General features: G+C 39.8%; 1 protein-coding gene across 4 annotated transcripts in view; it reads left to right on the forward strand.

Moving 5' to 3' along the window:
* The window catches only part of creb5b (cAMP responsive element binding protein 5b), a 54,584-nt gene that overhangs the window by 2,000 nt on the left and 33,401 nt on the right, over window positions 1-19,183 (forward strand). Inside the window, exons 2-6 of one of the 4 annotated variants that reach the window (XM_033639755.2) lie at window positions 207-287; window positions 11,441-11,518; window positions 11,871-11,964; window positions 14,768-14,889; window positions 16,321-16,478. In XM_033639755.2, the coding sequence (XP_033495646.1) occupies window positions 11,465-11,518; window positions 11,871-11,964; window positions 14,768-14,889; window positions 16,321-16,478 (428 nt within the window). In that variant the 5' untranslated portion in view covers window positions 207-287; window positions 11,441-11,464. The other 3 variants (XM_033639756.2, XM_033639754.2, XM_033639753.2) reach the window with 3 other exon arrangements.

Here is a 19,183-nt window from a genome sequence, read left to right on the forward strand (position 1 = left end):
TGATGTATTAGGTGCTCTCACTCATAAAAATTGGCCACTTTCCGAAAGATTCAGTTATGTATGAAATCAATTTTCAGGTTACAGAAAGCAAACAACTACTGCTTGTGTGTGCAAATTTGTCTTGATATTTTTGTTAGTGTAACAGATATAAAAGATTTTGTGTCTTGTTAAAAAATTGTACTTTGTTTCGTTTGATCTGTTTTCAGGGGAAGCAAGGGAGTGATGCAATCACCTGCAAGACATAACTGGATGTCTTCACAATGTACACGTAAGAATACATAACACTGGTATGTAGACAGAGAATATTAACCTTGTTTGTGCATAAAAATGCAGATCTGCTGCAAATTGGCAAGAAATCAGTTTTGAAAATGTCAAATTACAGAAATTATATTTACTAAAATGTACTTTTTACATTGCGATAACTTTAAGTCTGTGCTTGGTAGTCTTGTAGTGGATCATAAGTGTGCCCAGTGTTTTCAGATTAGGCACCGCAGTGACGTTAAAACTATTTTTCCACTTAAGCTTGAGTGGGATTTTACTTTGAAAAGTATTATATCACATGCAGCCTCTTGTTTGATGAAGCTCAGGGCTTTTCCTGTAAGATTCTGGCATTGTGTCACTTATTGGTGGTTGTGTTTGATGAGCATAGCTGCATCTAATCATTACTCTTCAACTTGTTACAGCCCATAAATGTAGATGGTGCAATAGATGTGTTTGTTATTTTCTGCACTAGAGATTTACTGAATAGGTTGTTTGATTGCAATGTGGAAACACATGCAGGGGAAGGCACTTATCATAGCTGCTGGTCACTAACTAAACTCTGTTGCCCTCTGTGACCTAAAATAATTTGCTCTCTGTTAGATAGTTATTTGCACTCCCACTTAAATTCTCCTGGTTTGCACAATTTGACTCTTGGGAGAGATTTTTTCCAACCTATATGTCATTTTAAATCTAGATTTGCAGGCCAAAGTACACACAATAACACAACTGCAAACTACTGCACAAATTAATCCAAAATATAATCCGTGCAATGTAGTAATATAAATAAAGTCTTGAAAATGAAAGATATAAAGTTAGAGTTATCATCCATTTATATGACACTTCTTTAAAACCCAGCCAGAGAACATTATAAATGGTTTTACAAATGACTTTAATAATGCCGTATGAGCGCACACAGAAGCCTAATTTAGATGTCAAAAGAGTGATGTACTTAGCCACAAAAACTGAGCACAGAGGACATCACCCTACACTGTGATAAATCTAAAGACTCATCGCACAGGCAGCACCATTCACCAGCCACCTAATGTAAATGTTACAGGGTTGAGTGTTTGAGTGCGGGAATGTCACTGGGGTTATCTACTGGGAACCTCCCAGCACATATGTTTTGTTGAATTAGGCTCTCAGTTCCACCATAACGTACTACAGTGATGTTTGGTGTCTCTCCCGCAGCAGGGGAGTTAACTTTAACGATATGTTAAAGTTAAATGCCCACACCCCTACACAGAGTTTTAGTTACTGTACAGCTGTTTTGCAGTGCAGTGAATAGACTTTCATAGATGCTATGTCATTGACACCGTAGAGCAGAGCATGACAAATTACTTAAGATTCTCTTTTCAGGACACATAAATATTTCTTTGCAGTCCACCCCAGGGTTTGATAAACAATGTCAACAATGTCACACTTTGACAGTACTGTTTACAAGTCCTGAGGTCTGACTCATTATTCAATATTTCCTGATTTTTAATCACAACAGCTAACACATCCTTCTTAGGAGTTTGGAGACTAAATTATATCAACAATTACAGGCTACAAGTCTGGTTGAGAAGAATTAAAATGGAACCTGGCCTACATCCATTGGTAAAGCAAGCTTGAAAGTCAGCCACTTTGCATCTATGAGTCTCTTGTAGTCTTTTTTTGCATCTCTAATTAGTAATTTTGTATCCCTTGTAGTGATTATGTGTCTCTTTGTAGTCATTTTGCATCTCTTTGTAGTTGTTTTGTGTCTCTTGCAGTTACTTTGCATCTCTTTGTAGCCATTTTGTGTCTCTTTGTAGTTGTTTTTTTGTCTCTGTAATTATTTTGCATCTCTTTAAATTCATTTTGCATCTCTTTGTAGTCATTTGTGTTACTGACTTGCAGTAGTTTTGTATCTCTGCAGTAATTTTCAGTCTCTTGTAGTCATTTTGCATCTCTTTTTAGAAATGTTGCATCCCTTGTAGTGATTGTCTCTTTGTAGTCATTTTGCATCTCTTTTGTAGTTGTTTTGTGTCTCTTTCAGTAACTTTGCATCTCTTTGCAGTAATTGTTTGTCTCTTTGTAGTTGTTTTTGTCTCTTTCTAATTATTTTTCATCATTTTGCATCTTTTTGTAGTTATTTTATGTTTCTTAGTAATAATTTTGAATCTCTGTGGTAATTTTGTACCTCTTTGTAGCTGTTTTGTGTCTCTTTGTAGTTGTTTTGTGTCTCTTTGTGGTAATTTTGCATGTCTTTGTCATCATTTTGCACCAATTTATATTCATTTTGCATCTCACTGTAGTAATTTTGTGACTCTTTGTAGTAATTTTGTGTCTGTAGAAATTTTACATCTCTTTTTAGCTGTTTTGTGTCTCTTTGTAGTCATTTTGCATCTCTTTGTAGTAGTTGTGTGTCTCTTTTTTAAATTTATGTCCCTTTGTAGTCATTTTGCGTCCCTTAATAGTTGTTTTGTGTCTCTTTGTAGTCATTTTGCATCCCTTAATAGTTGTTTAGTGTCTCTTTGTAGTCATTTTTGCATCTTTGTTGTTACTTTTTGTCTCTTTGTAGTAATATTGCAACTCTTTTCAGTCATTTTGTGTCTCTTTGTAGTTGTTTAGTGTCTCTAAGTGGTCTTTTATGTCCCTTTGTGGTTGTTTTGCTGGTGGTTGTCTGTTTAGTCATTTTGTGTTTCTCTGTAGTCATTTTTAATCTCCTCCAGGTCGCTACTTATCTCTTTGAGTGACATTTTGCGAGTAAAAGCCAGGGGGGGCCCTGACACTTCGGGCCCCTGTGTCGTGCCTGGGAGGCCTGTTCAGTAATCCAGCAATGCTTAAAATGGGCAATATAGAAATGTACCTGTGGTTTGCAAAGGGCAAAGAATTTAATAGATTAACTTATAGTATTTAATTAGAATACCCTTTAAAGACTTTTTGCAGTACAATATCTGTGCTTGTTTGCCATATTTTATGTAACGTTACACCGTGGATAACTAAAGGTAGTTTTTAGAACTGAAGATAACATGAAACTGAATGTACAATCTGCCATGGCACTTGTCTTGTGGAGGTGTTGTAATGTGGAATGGCATGCAGATGCTCCGAGAGCCCAACATTTCCATCCCTGCAGGCACAACTGTCTCTGCTTAAGGTATGAAGGGCAGGAAACAATGTTTTACAGAAACATTCCATATGTTTGAACACCCACTTTCCATCTTTGATTGTTGCATGAAGTAAAATATTTATGAAGGTGTTTTATATTATTTTTGCAAACTGAAATCCTGGATGACACTTTTGTTATTTAGCCTCCTTCACCTTTTGCACCTGCTGCAACAAAGCACGCTCGCTGGTGCTAATCTTTCCAAGGTGATCTTACTCAAAAGCGTTGCACAAAGGCATAATAATAAAAGGTTTAGTATAATATAGATCAAATCTGCTTTAGTGTAGGTCACTGACCCGAACTGTATCGGCTCTTTCCAACCTTAATAGTCTGCTCCTCTGGGAGCATAATGTTTGGATTGGTTGGGAAATATATTGGCAATAAAGAGACAAAAGGATGTCATAAACGTTGATTAAAGCTCTGGTTAAAAGACAGAGGCGGAGAAGCTCTGAGTTATGAGGGCTTTTCAGACTGCGTTATTGTTTCAGTGACAGAGCTCTTAGTGCGTCTAGTGGAGTGGTCGCAGGCGAGTGGTAAACATTTCTCAATGTGCGAGGAGTCATTAATCCCTGCAGCCGAGGATGGCTTCACTACCGGTGTCTGTGGCCCAAGAAATCACAGCCAGTTGGCACCAGCAGGTCACACAGAGCTCCAACATAAATGCTTTGTACTCCAAAGCTGTTTAAATCTCCTCAAATGTGCTGTAGCTAAGGCACACATTTAAAAAAAAGGCAGTGTGGAACAACTAACAACGCTCAATTCATTTGCAAGTGAAGCTGTTGATGATGCATGTAAGGTCTGCCAGGTTATGGCCCCTTTGTGTGAGATACGCTTTGTTAGAGGTCCAGTGTGTAGGATTAGGGGGCATCTGTTGGCAGAAATGGAATATGATGATCATAATTACATTTTCATTAGAGTATAATCACCTGAAAATAAGAATTGCTGTGGTGTCATTAGCTTATAGTGAGCCCTCCATAAATGAACAAGGCCCCAGAATTTAAAGGGCCTTGATAACTCCATGTGCTAATTCAACTGAATGACAGGTGGGTCCTGGTATGTTTTCCAATCTTGCTCTCCTGTCTGAAAAAGGTGGTTTCGACGTTTTCGGACCTTCCTTATCTCAGTTTTGTGCTTACCATTACATATTACAAAACCAATTTATGTTTGATCAAATTACCACACAGCAAATCGGACACCAGGTAGTATTCCATCCTAGGAAAAACTGTACACATTCCCCAGAGGGAAGGCAAAATTGGGGGTTAATGGTGGCACAGCAGCTGATTTTTGCTGCAGGGTCTGGTAGCAGGTTAATCCAGCCATTACTGTCACCACATAATAGACAGCCACCTGGATACACAGGCGGCGAGTCATAATAGCTTAATACTGCATAACACGCATGACATGAGTATCCTGGAGTTTAATTGTATTTTAATTTCGCCCTGGGAAATATTGTGCACTGTTGTTTCTGTGTATTTGATTCATCCGAAAAGGGGTTTTCACAGAAGGCAGATTTCACAGTAAGAGAAACAGAGGTGCTGAATTCACACGCTTTTGGTCACACTTACTGGGACACTTTAACCTTAATTGTAACACCTGTGTTTTTATGGACAGGTCAAAATGTCTGAAGTAAAAATGCCTATTTTAAAGGAAAGTTTTCTGTTCTGAGTTGTTTCTTTATTTATCATTGACAAAGGAAATAGAAGGGTGCAATATATATCAGCTTGTTAGTGCAGGTCAAATTAATTATTGTAATGTTTCCAGTATGCTGCTTGAAATTTGTTACAGTATGTGAAGTCCCAAGTATTGTCTTTGAAGTGATGAAGTGTGTGGCTGAAACTCATTTCACACTCAGTGAACTGATGTCACTCCGCTCATGGGACAGTTATCAGTGAAGATGCGGTGCAGCGCGCTCATTTGCATGCCTGATTGGTCAGTACTGGAGATCCAGCTTTGCACCACACCCACTCCAGGTCTAGCACTGTCCATCCATGCCTCTGGGTGTGCATTTGCAAACTCCGCCCCGCTCGCGCCGCCTCCAAGCGGACCGCAATGATTTAGAAGTTCAGGAATCCCACGTGACGTCACCCGGGGGTGACGTTATGCTTCTCTAAATAGATCGTATTGTAATCTTTTCTCAGTCCAACGTGGTTTCTTCTGAGAGACTGCTTCACATTTTCTACACTTGTTTGGTAAGTTGAAAACCTCACGCCACCATGCAGAGGACCGTGCACGCGCCCCTGCAGGTTTGTTGTGTTTGTTAGAGACGATCCTTGTTACTTTTTCTCCTGCTTTTTCTCATGCAACAGCTTGTTTAGTTGTTCGCTTCAGTCGAGATGTTGTTTTTTTTCTTTTTGTTCTCAGCTCATTTGCGCGTGCAAGTGTGAGAGGAGACGGGCCATGTTAGTTTGGTGAGAGTAGGTGCATTGTCATCTCACTTCGGTGTCCGTGCGTCGGCCTATCTGTTGACTGTTGTTGAAGTTGAACGCGGAGGCAAGTGCCGCTGCTGCTCGGTCTGTCAGGTAGCAGCGGAGGCAAGTCTGCAGGAATTCATCTCGTCTCCGACTGAAAACTAGGCTACAGTCCGGGTCATTGCAAAGGATGATTCTCGCTGCACTTCACACTAAGTTGGCACTTCTTCCATCTTTTGCTCAACAGCTCAGAGCTGCATCATTGCCATGCCTGTCCCATCTCGGGATACGCAGAGTCGGCGTTGGTCCGGGACCCTCTGCCTGCGTGCTGCTGCGGTTCACCAGTGATCGTCTGGAAAATGATAGCCCGGTGCTTTTTGCTGTCATGCCATTTACAAAAAGAAAAGAGTGATGCTCCTGTTCCCTTGAAATTTACGTTCCCCCTTTTTTCTTCTGAACGGCAATGTGACCAACATTACGTCATTCTGCAGGCCAGTCGATATTTGATTAACCGCTGAGATGTTGAGGGTTACTTTCAGGAAGGTTGTGCTGACGAGGCGCGCTTAGTGGCTGCACGGCTCGAGAGAAAAAGGAGAGATGTTTTAATCATTTGATTACTCTCCTCTGACATTATGTTTATGTGACAACACTATCAATAACCACTTGTTTCTCATGCGCGCTGCTTTAGATTAATGTGGAGGCTTCCGGTTTTATTATGTGCCTTTTAAGTGGCTCTGTTAATAACTCCTGATAATAAGGCATTTAAGTTTGATGATGATGGTGGTAATTAAATTAATGCAGACTGACATGGACTTTTATTTTTTAAAAGATGGTTTTGAGAACAGGCAGCTATTATATGATACTTTTATAGAATAAAGTGACGTTTTATGAAAGCAACAGTTTGAGAAAAAGTTTGTCAGAAGAATGACCTTCACATTTTCCTCTAATTTTTTGCAAGAAGAAAAAAAAAATCAATAATCTTTTAAGACTGAACAAAGTTAACAATTATGATTTAATAGTTATAACAACAATACATGATAAATCAGTTTTTTATTTGTACGGAATCTTATTCTACTGGAGTCCAAGGGTCCAGGTTTTCTTTTAATATGTGGGGGGGTACATATGAAATGTAGATATGAGGGTCCTCGGGCAGAAAATGTTGAGCATCATACACTTAATTTCTTGCATTCTTGTGAATTTTTATGCACCTCCTTATTCCTTTCTGCTCCATTTTAGGGTGTTTTAATTGTGTGAAAATAAAAATACTGGGGGGACAAATGCACATGTTCTAAATGCTGAAGTGAATGTTTCCCCTGTGTCCCCCCTGAAATCTACACCTTTGCTGAAGTTAATAGCGAACTCAGGAAAATAAACACAAGAATATAATAATTACAGAAATTAATACGAAACAGAAAAGACTGTAAAGTCACTAACTAAACTTACTGGATAACTTGAGTTATTTAGTAACCTTGATGCAGATCTAATTCTTCAAATATTTTGCATAATGTTCAGCGTAATTGCAGTCCAGTGGCTCATTGCAATAATGAAATGTGACCTTTATTTGTTGATGGTTGTTGCATGTGCTCAAGGTGAAACATTCCTGTGGTAATGATTGCACTAATGCAAGAAGGGGTCGAATAACAGCAATCAACAGTTTGGCCACAGAAGTGTCATTATACCTTAAAAAATCTGTTGCGCTTATTTTATTTTGTTTACTTGTTCATTTTTTAATCATTTCATTCTGGGACTTTTTGTGAGGATGATGTGGGTGCCCTACTTCTTTGTGCTTGTTATGAGTTTACATGTTGTGGAAGAGAGCGGTAATTGATAGGTCTCAAGGTTTACATCACAGCAGTCTTTTTTGTCATGCATTCACTTCGAGAGCAGAAGTTCAGGGCAGACATTGTCTAAGAAGGCCATGTTCCCCGCCTCAGGCTTCGCTGTGATCCCACCTTGAACTTGTGCTGTCAAAGGCCCAGGCTAAGGGGAGCTGGAGATTTGAATTGCTGTGCATGTTTGTGCTTGCTTTAACCCCATATGCCTTTGCACCCAGCCCCTCTTTTCCTCACCATATTGTTCAAATTCTAATATGTGGCCTACCTGGAGAATTCCTCCCCAGCTCCTCTTGAAATTGAACGCTGGACCCTAATCCTTCCCCTCACACACATCAGGATATAGTTAATGTAAAGTGTAACCAAATTTCCTCCGCTAAACTAAAACATCTATATCAAATGAGAGCCAAGTGCCTCTTCCAAGGAAAGGGGCGTTGAGTACTGATAATTTTAAGTGTGAAAGCTATTGGATAATTCACAGAGGCATTCGCAGAATTAATGGTTAAAAGTTTTATGCGTCATATGGTTCGAATTTCCTGGTAAATGTGATGAAATGACCAAGTCCCATTTTAGAAACAGGAAGGTAAAAGTAAAAGTTTTGCCTCTGCTTTCACAGTCATGGATACTCTTTCTTCTCCTATTCCTGTTAGTGCTTTCGGTGATGTCAGTTTTTGGGATTTATTGTAGAGTCTTAGATTTGAATGAAGTGATTCAGAGTCACACAGGTGTTCAAGAGGAAAGCCTGGTGAGGGAATAATGCAAACAGCTGAAAGTTTCATGTAACTGTATTTGAGATGAATGTGGTCTAAAATGTTGAGAATAATCAGCGACATGTCCACAGACTTTTCGAAGCACAGCTTCTTCAGTCGTACTCGCCATCACCCTTTTTCTAGTTTTGGTTGAGGGCTAGGCTCAGCAGTGTTAGTCATGTTTGTTGTGTCAGAGGAAACCAGGTGAGTTTTTAGGGGCCCTGCAGAAGAGACCAAGTGCACTGGTGACAGAAAGAGAGACCAGGGCTCATTGCTCTCTGACAGAGAGACCCTGTCCAGACCCTGTTCTGCAGGCTTGCTTATGAAGTACAGCTTGTTAGGAAAACAGCACTGCTTAGCATAACACAATATTTGAGTGTTTTGACTGTGCTTGAGGAAATAGTCTGTAGCTCTGAAAAAGACACACATGTACATGGTGTATGAAGGTATTCATGCTCGACACGTGACATGTAGCAGTGACTTGAATTTCGGGTTTGTTTTCGTGAATTGATGATGGTGGCAAGTGAAAGTAGAGGAGTAAACTTTGTGTTGACAACAAGTTTGTGAATGACAACTGTTGGGTGCAGTGTCAGTTAAGTTGTTCCAGTCATTGTCAAGAGCACACGTGATAAACAAACACTGAATGGTGATGATTAAAATATTGGCTTCTTAACAGACCCCTTTGAGTTGTTTTGATTGATTGTAGCAGGAGAAAAACAACAGAAAACAATGTTAACTTTAGCTTCTTAATCTACAATTTCTTCCATTAAGCTTTACTTCTGTGGTGCCAAATAAAGATGCATCATGTTTTTGTACACCTACGAGCTTTCCTACTTCACCCAGGCACAATTCAAATAGTTTATAAAAGCTTAATTTTTCTTTTGGAGTACAAAATGAGTCTCTATAACCCTCAGCACCCTGGACGTTCAAACGTCACAGCACTTATGGGGCCTTCATGTATGGAGTCTGAATGTTTATTGCCTGTTTGCATGTCCCGTATTGTTAGACCTGTACTTGTCAGTGTAAAGAATCTTCTGTGGCTTAAAGATAAAGACGGTCCCCGGGTGCTGTGCTGTGGCTGGGGATTAATAGAGACTACTTCAATACTTTCGTCCTCACTTAACATCTGTTAAAACATCTGTATCTTGGGCATCTGTAGAGCTGGCATGTGGTGACTGCTCCAAGGTTGTTTGTCAGTGATGAGGATAGTTTACACAGCAACGATAAGACCCTGAAACAGAAATGCACTGTGATACAATAGCCAGCGGTCATTAAATATGAAGTCCAAAATAATACTTTTTCTTACTCAATTTACTGAGTACAGTTATTTAAAAAATAAGTTAGACTTGTATCTGTGTCAACACAAACATCCTAATGAGAACTGCTTAAATAAAATACAGAATTAATGAAACAATTATTTTAAAGAGGAAGTCACTGATTAAAGACTTAGTAAGATAAGTGCCAGCTGTTGGCACTTGGCAGCTTTAATACTCTTTGCAGTCCCTAAAATGTATGTGGTTTTTATACCAGCTATACTTGTTGCACTGATTACTATCTCATATAAAAATATAAATATATTTCTACATTTTCTGCCTACAATAATTGAACAATATTGCTGTAGACACTGTTTCCAGGAACAAATATGTAAACTGTTGCAAAAGTTGGTATAGATATTTAAATGTGAGAGAGGCATCACATGCATCAAATGCCACGATTGATTAAAGTGCACATCAGAGTTTTTAAATGTCATGTCATTGGTTTGATCTTGAGAAGTAATTAAAAATGCACCTGTTTCTTCTCTTGTTTTTCTCTCTGACATCCTGTCATAAATATAGTTAGGCTGTTTTCAATTTATTTTTAAAGCTGAATGCAGAATGCATCTTTATGTGCATGATTTAGTTTCTGTATTTTTTTCTAGGTATTTACAGAATTTGTTGGCTTTTAATTTTAATGTGACTCTGGTTTCATTTTATTTTATTTTTTTAAAAGAGCTCCTCTCTGCTGGGAATGTTTGTCCTCTTTGGCGCTCTAAATTATTAAAGCATCTAAAACAATAACCAAAGCCATTGCACATTTGACATGATGCATTGCTTTGGCTGTAGTGTGCTGAACAATTACTCACATAGCACAGATTTGGCAGTAGCTGCAAGTAAACAAATAATTTTAAAGTTGTGTTTAGAACAAATAAAGTACCCCTTGTATGTATCCGTCAGGCAATGCTGCTCTGCCACCCCTCCCTTTCTTTTTCTCACAATGAGATGTCCACTAACTGAAAATCCTAATTAAATCCTAAAATGATGACTGCACGACTGAAATGTGAAAACAGAATGTAAGTTTAAAAAAAAGAAGGTATTTGATGACTTTTTAGTGCCTTCCATTTAGAGTTCCCTTCATCTCACTGCATTACTAAATTAGTGCAAATGGATTTTTTTACGCTACTAATGAGGAGAAATTGTAGTTTCCAGACCAGTGCCAGATGTGTTACACCAGACTGTGTCACTTTGTGGTGACAATAAACATTTAAAGACACCTTGCTGGAACTGTGGTTTCAGCATGGTGTTGGTGTTTGGTCCGACATTTCAAACATAGTTTATCGTGTCATTGTTTCCATCCGAATTGAATCTGAAACACATTTCTATTGTTCCTAGATATGAATCTGTGCATCTGTTGGCCCAGCAGAAATGAATGTTAAATGAGTATAACAGTAAATTTAAGAGTGTCATAGAAGTACATCACTTTTTGTTGTTATTTCTGTTCATGACTGGCTTTAGAGCAGATAATAGTCGCTATGATTATGTGTAATAAATACAAGAAAGTCCAGTGTTTACAGTCCTTTTATAACCCAGTCTTTGCCTTGATGTCATTTTAGTGGATCCTTTATTACTGTGGTGTGAGAAAGCTGTTTATTACTGAATATAACCACACAGCTGTTTCAGGTGCAATGGCAATTTTTTTTGTGTAGCGTGACACAGTGAGTGTGTTTTTCCTCTTGGAAGCAGGCAGGGGAAACTCAAGTCATTCACTTCCTCTCTCCGCTTTCTCCTTTTGTCTTTGTTTTTGCAGTTTTATGAGAAGGTGGCCAGAGTGATGAACTCAGACCAGGAAAGGCCGTTCGTGTGCAACGCTCCTGGCTGTTCTCAGGTAAGTGTGTCGAGACCAACAACACAACACAGTGTGTACGCGTGCATGTCTGCCTGTAATATGAAGAGGTGTACATTGAGGAGGCCTGAGGAGTGGGTTACTGCCTCACGCATGGGGGAGAAACAGAATAGCATGGAACTAAGTGCAACACAAAGTGTAAATAACGCTGCAGGTGTTAAAATACCTATAGAAAAAAGTGCTCTTTGAAGTCAACACCAGGGTCTTTTAGGATAACGAAGAACAGCAGATGCTATTTTGGGTTAAAGCTTCAGTGTACGGGCGTATCTGTGTCAGAATGTTTTTGTCTTCTACATACAGTTCTTACAATTCTACCTTTAAAAAAACTCAACAGCGATTCCCCACGGAGGACCATCTGATGATACATCGACACAAACATGAGATGACCCTTAAGTTCCCCTCCATAAAGAACGACAACATGTTATCAGGTGAGTTACGGCTGCATCAATACAGACGCACACCCACTACCTCAGCAGGGCTCACAAGAAACTCGTAGCTCATTTGCAGGTGTGTGCCTCGGTGACTCATCCTCAGACTCACTTGTCTATCATCAGAAAACTTCACGGCGTGTCTATACCAGTTGTTTACAGTAATGTAAATCATATGTTACACGTCACCTCGCAGCTCAGCTTTACTCCTGCTATACCACTTACACGCACTTCAGGAGACGCTGACGTATGACTGTAGTCTTCATCACGTTAAGCTAAAGTGTGATTAGTGTTTGCCTATCATCAGAGGTGTCCTGATCTTACTATAGAAGGAGTGGGAGATGGTTTACAGAGGTTTTATGGATGCTGCCTCAGGTGACATACTGACGGGCACATGAATCTACAGTGCAAAGAAACACCAAATCATAGATTATGTACTGAATACACAAGTGTCAACCCAAGGCCAATCCATAAGTATAGATCTCCGTTCCTAGAAACGGCCAGGCCACACTAGATGACAGCACCAGCCACACCGCAGAGATTGTGTCTTCTTTATTATTTACACTCAGCGGACAGCGGGATCGGATTTTCTAGGCCGGGTGTTCTTATCGTCTGAGTTACAGCTCTGACCATTTCTCTCATTGAGACCTTGAACTCAGGATGAAATACTCAGTGCTTATATAGTGAGTTACAGCTCATCCACACATGGTAACAAGCTCTAAGCTGGTCACCAAAACCGTCTTCTCTTTAACTTATAGTGCTATAATTGTTGCCCTAGAGTTAACCTTCTGCTCCACTGACTCATAAGTGTTATCCTCACCTAAAAACAGACATTACATGCTTTTTTATTAATAGAACTTGAGTTCTCAGAAATGGAAAACGTGTATTTGTAGTAAAACTGTATTTTGGGCACACAGGTCATGATGAAAGTTTGAGTCAATCCCCAGTCTAGCCAGAATGGATAAACAGACCATGAAGTATGCTTTTAGCCTTTGAAACAAGCCTGATCCTAAAATCACCTTCGACTGTCTGAAACCTGATCTCTGCGCACCCCCCACAACGTCAAGTTGAATACCACAGCTCAACAAATGAGACCCCCACTCAGTATGTGGGATCTGTGCTTTATCAGTTGAAATGGGCTGTCAAGCGCAGTATCTCTCTCTCGCTAACAGAGTGGAGGTTATGTTTTCTTAAAATCATCTCAAATATGTAACAACAATGTACATTCTTTACTCTTCAGTCTTTATGAACATCTCCACTGGCTTTCTTTAAGTCTTTAAGGTCTAACTGTTGCCCACATAAATAAATGAATAATAAGAAATAAACAGCTTTTTAACATTATGCTGAAACATTGGGGCTACAAAATACAAGACAAAGATCAGCGGACAAGAGAACTGATTTTGCAAATGAAAGGTTAAACAGAGAAAATTACACAAGATACAAAAACAAACTGTCAAATCTGGTAAATTCAGTGTGATATCTTTGCTTTTAATTGGTCAAACATATACTGTACTTCTTTCTAACATGGAGAGAGTGTGCGAAATGCTGTTGTGTATAATTTTTTAAGCTAACTCTGGTGCAGTACTTAGACTTAAACAGCATCTCCTGGCTAAACAGCTCTCCTTATCTAATGATATTTAGCTTGTAAGTAGATGATTTAAGTGTCATATACAGTCAAGAAGATCATATAAAGCATATACTACAATGAGTGTTAAAAGTTAAATCATATGTTTTATTATCTAAGTGTGTCACTTTAATAGTGATGATGCTGTAGAATGATGGAAATACTATTTACAAACAGACTGCTGCAGGGATGATGTTTTTCTGTAGGCTGACATGGAGGATAGCATCGCCCTGTTCCCTTGTCAGAAAGCCTATGAAATTTTTCTGAACACCACTTTTATGATTTTTGAAGCATAAATGCAAACCCAAGAAATAAAAAGCTAACGTTAGGCTATAAACAGACTGCACCACGATCGCATGACTTCACCGTCGCCACCACAACAAAGCTGTACAGCCGTGTTCAGCGTGATGACATTCTCTTGTCTCATGTAGCCTCTTGTTAGCAACCACCTTTTTTAAGACACATGAAAGCTTCAAAATTCACAAGTGGAGTATTTACTGATGTATTTTATGTTGTAGAACAAAATGTGAAAGTCTCTTAAGCTTGTGTTAACCACAGACCTCATTTAAGGCATTTAACCAAAAACCCATTCAAAAAAACCCCTGACTTATAAGACAAAGGAACCTGGAGTGCTAAAATACTAACTCATTTCCAAGACTCATTCCTGCACCACTCTATACCATGATATTTTTCTAGCACCATGATGATTTTTGTAGGGGTTGTTTTTATTTTAGTTTATAATAGGTCATGGTCTACTCAATGACTACAACTCAATAATGAGACATTTTTAATTTTACCTCTCTCTACAGGACTTTTGGTTTGGATTTTCACCAACTAGAGCCGTGCCTGTTTGGTGTTGTCATGTGTTTTGTATGTTTTTGTTGTTGATGTTGTTGTATTTGTGGTGGATGTTTTTTTGTGAGTATGTACTGTCATGTGTATAATAGTGTGTTTGGTGTGGACCCCAGGGGAGAATAGCTGCTGCTTTGGCTACAGCTAATGGGGATACTAATAATTAAAATGAAATGAAACCTCAAATTCTAACATTTATGTTTCATATAATACGCAGTCCCCATAATTAAGCATGCTGCTCTATTCCTTGTCCTTTAGTGTTTTGTTGTCCATGATCACAAGTTGAATTCAAAGCTAAAACTTAACAAACCTCTCCTTGACTTGCAGACCAGACACCCACACCCACACGCTTCTTGAAGAACTGTGAGGAGGTGGGGTTGTTCAGTGAACTGGACTGCTCAATTGAGCAGGAGTTTTGCAAGGCCCAGGAAGAAGAGGACAGTAAACAGGTACTGCAGAGTAAAGAACAAAGCCTCAGGCTGAAAAAAAAATAACAGAAGTGAACCCAAAGCCGCAGCCACACAAAGGGATTAGGTCAGATAGTTGTGAACTGTTATCTGTTGCTATCATCAGTCATGCCATTAACAGCAGCCCACACACTATGAGCTGATGCACACACTTTTAATAGATTCAAAACACCCAGACCTCATGTAACCGCACTCTGCGTGCTTGTTAAAACGCCGATAACCACATCTATGTACACACCTCTGATATTTCTGCCACATTTCTCCTTTTCATCCAAAATGTTGTTTGTCCATACACCATGTCCTGAGATCCCTATCAGTCTTGTTGACAGTGACAAACAGGGCGAGCAGGTGGAGATTTGTCATTCATCACAGATGAGGAGAAAAGAGATCAGGTTCTCCACCTGTAACTTCAAACAGCTCTCCGTGCATCTCTCAGGGAGGGAGTCCTATTTCTTCCCAGACCTACAGACAGACCCCTGAGACAACTTTTGTGGCAGCAATAAAAGACCTGGCCAGACATTCTCACATTTGACAAAAGACGTGGTCATTTATGCATTATAGATCTACCTCGAGGCACCTTCACCTGAAACATGGGTGCTAGTCAAATCACCACAAGACAGACTGCTTATCTCATGTCTGGAGAGATGTGCAGTGCACGCTGCAGCTAAGCTGTCGTCTGGGTGGTTTGGCTCTGGAGCTCGTCTGTGCTCAGGTCAGCCTTGTCTAGCCTCCCCAGCCTGTGTGGTTTATGATGGGAGGCTCTGCTAAGTCAGCAGGAGGCGAGTCGGAGCAAGACTGTCCGTGAGTGCATCGCACAATAAGCAGGGATTGAAAGCTTCAGGAAAACAGCAATAAAATATTAATTTACAGAAACAATATGAAGAGAAGTGGTTGATTTAGTTCATTCGTAAACCTTTAATTTCCTCCACTGCGGCATGTATATTTTAAGGTCAAAACATGTTGTCAGGTAAACTATTTCTAAAATGTGACTGCCTGTATTCTCCTTTCTATATTTGATAATTGCCAGCAGCTGTTTCACATTTGACTTCATGCAAATTACTTCAACTTGCTGTTTGTTTTATGCCAAGATATGTGCATTGAGCTTATAGATATATTTTTAATTGTGGTACAGGCTTATTTTGGAACGTATATGTGGTTACATGTAACAGATGTAAAACAAACAAACTGTCCTGCTGTGTAAACAACAATAAGTAAACCTGGTCTTCATTAGACTTTCAAAGTTTCCTCAACTCAGAAAAAGCCTGTGGATGATAGTTTACATAGTTCCTCATTACTCATTCAAACAGTTGTAATGCTTGAGTTGTGCTTTAAATGCAACCTGCTGTGAAGAATGTGACACTCTTGACAGATTTCTAATCTTGTGTACTCATTTGCTTTTCTTCCTCACTGCAGAACATCTCACTGCACGGCCAGGCAGGCCAAGGCCAGCACCAGCAGTCCCACTCACGGATGGGCAACCATGATACCAGCATAGTGATCCAGCAGGCCCTGCCCTCTCCTCAGTCCAGCTCCGTCATCACTCAGGCTCCATCCACCAACAGACAGATAGGGTGAGTAGGCCAAGCAGTCCAAGAATCCAGCAGAATACCAGAAAGTTAGAGAGAATTTATCAGACATGGAAGAGCAAGAGAAGTTTTTGTGTTTTCAGTTGTGTGAGTTTCGTCTTTGTGTTGAATGAACTGCTGACAGACTCAAAATCACGCTCTGATAGGAGTGAATCCTCTCACCTCAAGTGTGCCCCTGATATAGCGACAGCCTTAGGCTCAGCCTGGTCCTTTTGTGTCCTTGCCGATTGTCATCCCTCCGTAGTCTCTGAGGTAATGTCAGAGTTTTGTTACATTTGGAGCAGTATGTGTGTGGGGGGCTGGCAATTCATGTTTTGCTGCTCATTCAGTATTGTCCCATAGCAGAGCATGCCAAAGAGGGTCCCAGAGGACAAGATGAGGTCATTGTTGAAGCCTTAGCTGTGACTGCTTTTACAGCGGTTTAGCATTTCATGCTCTAAAATAGTTCCTTTCACTGTATGGGAATGTCAGCCACAGCCTAGGAGCTCTGTTTCTCTGATACCTTTTCGCTGCCATGCTACAGGTGTGTAAGATATAAATAACTGCAGTCTGTGTGCTGCGCTGCTTCATTGTTTACCTGCAATGTTTAGTAGTCAAGGTGTTGCATACTGTTTGTAGTGAGGCTGTGTGATTTTATAAACTCTGCGTACTGTCTCGGGTCTTTTAGGGTAATGTCTTTCCCTCAACTGACTTTTTGTCTTTATATATCAGGAACATAATCATTACCACACAAAGATTTACACACACTTTTTCCTTATGAAGACACCCCACTGACCTCATTCATTCCAAATCCCTTAACCTCAACCACCTTCAAACTTGTGCCAGGGCTTTGTTACTGTTAACCAGACCCATGGCAAGCAAGTTAGACATTGAGATGGCTCAGTGTTAGGCCCTCGCTGTGTCGAGGTTGTCCTGTGTAGATTTACAGCTTGAGGAGCTAGTGAATATTGGATGGGAGGCCCATCACTAAGCCTGACTGACACCCCGTCAGGCTCTTTGTCGAGGACCAGGATGGAATTTCACCCCCTTGGAGGAGCAGCAATCACTGCCAGTAACAGAGACTTTGCTGGGCCTGCTTCACCTGAGTTTACCTGTCATTAAAAACTCATCAGAGCCAGTATGTCATGTGGCGGTGGTTTTCGGCCACAGAGTGGCACGTAAGTCTCATCTACAGTTATCTGAAGCACATTATTTGAGGCATTCCCAAATAGGGATGGGTATCTAGAACTGGTGCTAAATCGGTTTCTGATTTGTCGGCACCAAAATATCGATATGCTCCTGGACAAACTTTGCTGCCATCAGTATTCTGTAATGTTTATTCATTCTAACAGGGCTGCTCCAAATACCAGTTTGGGGGCATTGAAAAATAATTGCAATTCATCAAAGCTTTGACAGCACCTAAAATAACTTGACTATTAGCTACTTTGTTAGCATGCAGGTCGTACATTAGCCATGATAGCTAGAAAAAAAGAATACTTTGCAAGACGACTGAGCTGCTACTTCCAGTTTTCAGGTGTTTTGCCAAGCTCGTTGTGTATTTGTGACATACCAGTTTCTTTTGGTATATCTGGAGTCCTCTTTGCAAACTTTGAAACTATACCAGCTCTGTAAGCCTGTCACATGTGGTCAAACTGACCCAGTTTCAGTCGTGCTGAACTGCTAGTGATTGACATTTAATGAGAGCAAGTCTGAGTCATAAAAGTATCACTAAGTTCAAATGACCTTGTCTGAGAAACACTAAATAATTATAAGTGTTGATGCATAATGAATAATGTTGGATAACCTCGTTTTAATTCAAGGGATTTTTGGAGTGATGCATTTATATAAATGTTTTTAAAAAATAGAGCAATTGAATACTGATTTTGACATTGATTACCGTGGCAGCGATCAACGCTTCAAAGCATTCGGGTCAGCCTTGTATTCTAATATATCATATTTAAAATTCATTACTGCCCCTAATGATGACAAAGCTACAAGTGAGGCAATTACTTTAGACAATGCATAACTGTGTGTTACCATTCTGCACTCTCCAAGCATGGCTGACAAGGCAAAACATTCAAAAATGTGGGCTCACTTTATGAACGTCACTTCTAAGTTGTTTTCTATAATATTGTTTAAGTTTAGTTTCTGGTAGTGAAGCAGCATTATGGCACATCACCACCAGGAATTTGTTCACCCAACCTTGTAGCAATTGCTCCTCACTCATTACATTTACAGGAAACTCAGAAAACAACTTGACTTGTTATTTCTGAAAAAAAAACCCCAGTAATAATAAAATAACTTTTGAATCTTTTCGTGTCTATTTTTTTCACCAGAGTTTGGAGAGTAATATCAATAAGAGCATCGATAAGTATTCATACAGAGAACAGTTTCAATAAAATTCTAACGATACCCATCCCTATCAAGAGACACTGATATGTGCTAAAACTGCAGAGGCGTCACTTGTTTACTAGGACAGTGGAATCCTCACACATGAATAGGATGAGTACATTTACACAAGAGGAATCTGGAAATGTTCACATCAGCAGGAAAATGGGTTGAGGAAACCCCTCCATTGAGAAGCAGTGCTTCCACAGGAAGCCATTAGGGCCAACCAAAGGCTCTGTGCACAGGGTCTCTCCACAGGAACTTCCCACACACAGAACAAGCCGGACACTTCACAGGCAAGCTGTGCTCTGTCCAGAGTTAGG

The sequence above is a fragment of the Epinephelus lanceolatus genome, chromosome 10 (assembly GCF_041903045.1).
Source record: "Epinephelus lanceolatus isolate andai-2023 chromosome 10, ASM4190304v1, whole genome shotgun sequence".
Lineage (NCBI taxonomy): Eukaryota > Metazoa > Chordata > Actinopteri > Perciformes > Serranidae > Epinephelus > Epinephelus lanceolatus.